Source organism: Myotis davidii, unplaced genomic scaffold, assembly GCF_000327345.1.
Source record: "Myotis davidii unplaced genomic scaffold, ASM32734v1 scaffold274, whole genome shotgun sequence".
In the NCBI taxonomy this organism is placed as follows: Eukaryota; Metazoa; Chordata; class Mammalia; order Chiroptera; family Vespertilionidae; genus Myotis; species Myotis davidii.
The window spans coordinates 2,602-7,179 of NW_006285613.1; the positions used below are offsets into that span (position 1 = coordinate 2,602).

Genomic DNA, 4,578 nt, shown 5'->3' on the forward strand with positions numbered 1-4,578 from the left:
AGAGTTCAAGAAGAACTGAGGAGGGTGAAATGCGGAGCTCAGTCACAAGGCATGGCATTCGTGCAGTCTGCGTGGCTCCTAGGGAATAGCTAGAGAAGGCTGCCTTCCATGTGATAAGAGGACGCGCTGTACCCCACCTGCCTACAACATTTGGTATTTGCCTTTCTTCCTGTACTTGCAGCTGTTGAGATTCTACTTACAACCTTCCTACCCACCACACATTCTTCCAATAAATCAACTAAAACTGGAAATGTTTTTGGCCAAGTTCATGGACTATATGGACTCCTGGATGGCTAACAGTCCCTCCTACCACCTTGTACCAGAGCCAGGAGCCTCTAAATCAGCGGTTCTCAACCTGTGGGTCACGACTCCTTTGGGGGTCGAACGACCCTTTCACAGGAGTCGCCTAAGACTATCGGAAAACACATATATAATTACATATTGTTTTTGTGATTAATCACTATGCTTTAATTATGTTCAATTTGTAACAATGAAAATACACCCTGCATATCAGATATTTACATTATGATTCATAACAGTGGCAAAATTACAGTTATGAAGTAGCAACGAAAATAATTTCATGGTTGGGGGTCACCACAACATGAGGAACCGTATTAAAGGGTCGCGGCATTAGGAAGGTTGAGAACCACTGCTCTAAATGGTAACAAAGCACTGTACTCTGCATGTTTACATCTGGGCATTTGTAAAGCCTAAAAGAGCCCAGCCCCAACATTTCACTTTGTCACTATGGATGATTCTTAGGTTACTCCAACTGGAATCTGTAAAATCAGTACTTTATCCTATAAAATAGGGTGGCTGTTTTATCAATTTTATAGAATTAAACCTGTTTTCTTAAAACTGGGGAGACTGTTCTTAGTGTTCTTCAACTTGGAAAAGCCAGTGCTGTGATTAAGAGATAAGAATGCTTTGAAACACTGTTTTGTAACATGAGAAAAGGCCAATGGATAGGATTAATTGCAGAGCAGATGGATAACTTAAAAGATTTAAGTACTGGCATATTACAAAATATTTTCCAGGAAACAGTGACCTCTTGTTCATATGACCACATATTTATGTCAGAAGGAAGAATTTTCAGATAATGAGGTGGGAGGAAATGAAAAAGGAAAGATGTGTACTGGCCTAGAATGAAAGAAAGAGTAGCTGTTTATTATACCGAACACTGTTAAAAATGAAATGAACTATTATATTTTTGGAATGGTTTGTAGCAATTAGAAAGTAGAAAACAGCATGGTATATAGTTGAAAGAAAGATTAGAAAACAGCACAGAATATAGTTAAAATATCCCCAGATGACATGTAAGAGACACTAATTCTATTCCTGGTTCTACATTAACCTGTGTGACCTTAAAAGACAGGGAGGTCATGCCACCTTGCTGAACTTTAATTCCTTATTTGTAAAAAGAGTATGTTATCTTCCCAATTGAACACAATCCAAAATGCTCTGTAAAGAGCTGTATAAGTGGAAAGCACGGTAATTTCCTCAAGTCCTGTGGTTCATTGAATAGTTCTTGTAACAAACGGTGGTTTTATTATTTCCACTTTTGTGGAGAACAACAATTTACAATGTAGAGTCCTATAAATTATATGGGCAAGCTCCCTACCTCTAAAAGCCTCATCCTCATTCTACACACGAAGCAATGAGCCAGTAAGATAAAATGTGACCAGTTTCTGATACAAGTTCTGCTGAACTCCTTTCTTTATCACTAACTAAATGCAACACGCACGCAGCAAAATTTCAACTGTTTTAGCAACTTTAAATACTGGTACATGCAAGAGAACAGAAAATCTCAGAGATAAAATATTTATAAATTGCTCAAGAGGCCTCAAATGTGTGAGATCATATGTTTTAGGAGGCAATGTACAAAGTAGTTAAGAAAAGAGTTAATAAGGCTTGACTGCCAAGTTTGCAGGCCCACTTCCTTAGTTGTGGGACCTTTATCTCATTGTGCCTCAGTTTCCCTGTCTGTAAAAATGGGAAAACTAATAGCAACTATCTCAGGGGGCTTCTGTGATTATAAATGCTGTGATATATGTAAAGTACTCAGAACACAAGTGGTGGCTATTATTATTTTAATGTATCATCACTAAAAGCCTCTTCCCAGATACAGTTAACAGGTCCTTTAATGAATTATTTTTTTTCAGGCATTTTATGTATTTCCTTCTATTATTTAAGAAGTCCAGTTAAATTGTGTAAAGTGTTTTATCATGTCATTTATTTTTGCCATGGGAATAAAGGAGATAAGCTACTCATCACTTACAGTTGAAGTTTTGCATGAGTAATAGTTTGGGTCAAAGGTTAGTGGTTCCAGAAGTACATTTTATAAACTGACCCCTATAAAGTAAGACATTACTGAAATGCCTCAATGAAAAAAATTTATATCATTTAGATATTGATGCAATCATCAAATAATGCCGTATTTTTTTTTAACTTACCTGATATGGTTGCTACTTGAACTAACGTCCCATTCTCCTTCCAGTGACCATCATCAATTCCTTCAAAAAAGCAGGCAGCTCCTTGATTACACCAGAATGGAGCATTCATTTCAGGTCGGAGATGGGGAAATGTGCAGTTTCCAAGTTGGAAAAGTTCATACCATTCCATTGTGTAGTTCTTGCCAGTTAAAGTACTCTTGAATCCAATGGCATCGTGCATAATTTTCTGTGTAAAGACCATACAGGCATAAAAGTATTTGTGAAGCAACCACTGGTCCAGGAACCAGAGGGAGCAAATGTGACAGATATACCACAAACGCAGGTCAAGCAGAACAACTGTTCAGCTGTTCCTCCTTCCATGATGCCACTCAGTCCACTTTATAGCTCCTCAAATTTCAGACCCTCATCCACTCTGATTGCCACTGCAGCTCACCTCAGTGATCGGGAAAACATATGCTATGTGGACATGTTCCTAATTTCCTTACATCTTAGAATGACTGTGAGAGGCCCCCATGCCACAGTCTCAGGAAGGAACTCTATGTACCTCACAGGGGGTGAGACACTCAAATGGTGGACTAGCCCAGGAAGAGTACATTCAACAGGACCCGAAAATGAAGAAGTGTTTCCTGACTGCTTTGCCCGTTCCTCTGGGCCTCCTCCCTTCCTACTTTTCCAGGAGCTGAGTACAGGAATGGAGTTTGGATTCAGAATATTAAAAGGAATGAGAGCAGCTGCATTTATTATTGTCAGGATCACAAAACCTGATAATGTTGGGGTTTTTTTGATTATTCATTTTTTAAACAATATTTTATTGATTTCAGAGAGGAAGGGAGAGGGAAAGATAGAAACATCATTGATGAGAGAATTTGATTGGCTGCCTCCTGCACACCCCCTAGTGGGGATCAAGCCCGCAACCCGGGCATGTGCCCTGACCAGGAATCAAACCCTGACCTCCTTCCTGGTTCATAGGTCGATGCCCAACCACTGAGCCATGCTGGCCGGGCTTGACTACTCATTCTAAATACACGCAGAGCAAAACCAATAAACATAATCTAAACTATTTCCTCAAATCCACTTAATAATGACATAATTTAATTAACTAAACTTGTAAGATCAAGATACATCCTTACCAAGTGTCCCAGGAGGTCTCCATATTTAAATTCCCATACTGGGGCTTGTAACCGAAAGACTTCAATGACATCATCACCCTTCATAACTGGGGTAGGGGAGCCAGTTGGACAGAAAGTGTATTTAGCTTGACAGTAAGGATCTGGTGCCGGACGGAAGGAAAAGCGTCTAATAAAGAAAAAGAAACCATCAACTTAGGATGCTGCTTCTTGCACATTTTAAAACCCAAATTTTAACTTCACTGTCAATAACATTTTTAGAGAAAACATTTAAAGCTAAGCCCATAGCATATAAATATACATTTTATTTATCCTGTGAACAAACTCCAATGATTTCTTTTACAGCAAAAGATACATTAAAAACATGTGGATAATAGCTGCTTCCCTGTTTCTTGCTCCCACTGGGAGAATTTTGAAGATGGGGACCATACCTTAAAGTGTTATAGCTCTAGATCTTATTTAGTAGACAAATGTTTACTGAATAAAGGAATAATTTTCAAATGATACTTAATTTCCCAAACAATCTATATGCTAAGTGCTAAGGTTATTCAAGGATAATTATGATTAAATAGAATATTTTTACTATTTTCTTAAAAATTCACTAATATTCCTTAAACCAGTATTTATTGAGGACTTCCTAGTATGTGTAGGACACTATACTAGGAAGGAGGGAAATAAAAATTATAATGTTATTTCCTTCCTCGAGGCGCTTTGGGTCTGGGCTGGGAAGACATTAAACAATGAAGCGCAGTGTAGTAGGTGTTAGACCAAAGAAATACACAAAGTCCTATGGACACAGAAGAGGAAGAAATCATTTCCACCTGTATGGGATAGGTGGGTGTGAGGAGGTCAAAGAGAGCGATGAAGATCTGGCCTAGGTTTTTAAGCTACTTTCGAAGATTAGGACAGAAAGGGAGAGAAAACACTAAGTATATAAGCACAACACACTGGAAGAGTCTCTGGTAGGTAATTTAGGCTTCCAGGCAAGAGTGGTGAGA

General features: G+C 38.6%; 1 protein-coding gene across 1 annotated transcript in view; it reads right to left on the reverse strand.

Annotated features, from left to right (window-relative positions):
* The window catches only part of CLN5 (ceroid-lipofuscinosis, neuronal 5), a 5,532-nt gene extending 1,656 nt beyond the window's left edge, over positions 1-3,876 (reverse strand). The window contains exons 1-2 of the mRNA XM_015559222.1: positions 3,584-3,876; positions 2,454-2,679 (exon numbers count right to left, since the gene is read on the reverse strand). Coding sequence (XP_015414708.1) covers positions 2,454-2,679; positions 3,584-3,667 — 310 coding nt within the window. The 5' untranslated portion in view covers positions 3,668-3,876. The remainder of the gene's footprint in view (positions 1-2,453; positions 2,680-3,583) is intronic.
* Positions 3,877-4,578: the final 702 nt, after the last annotated feature.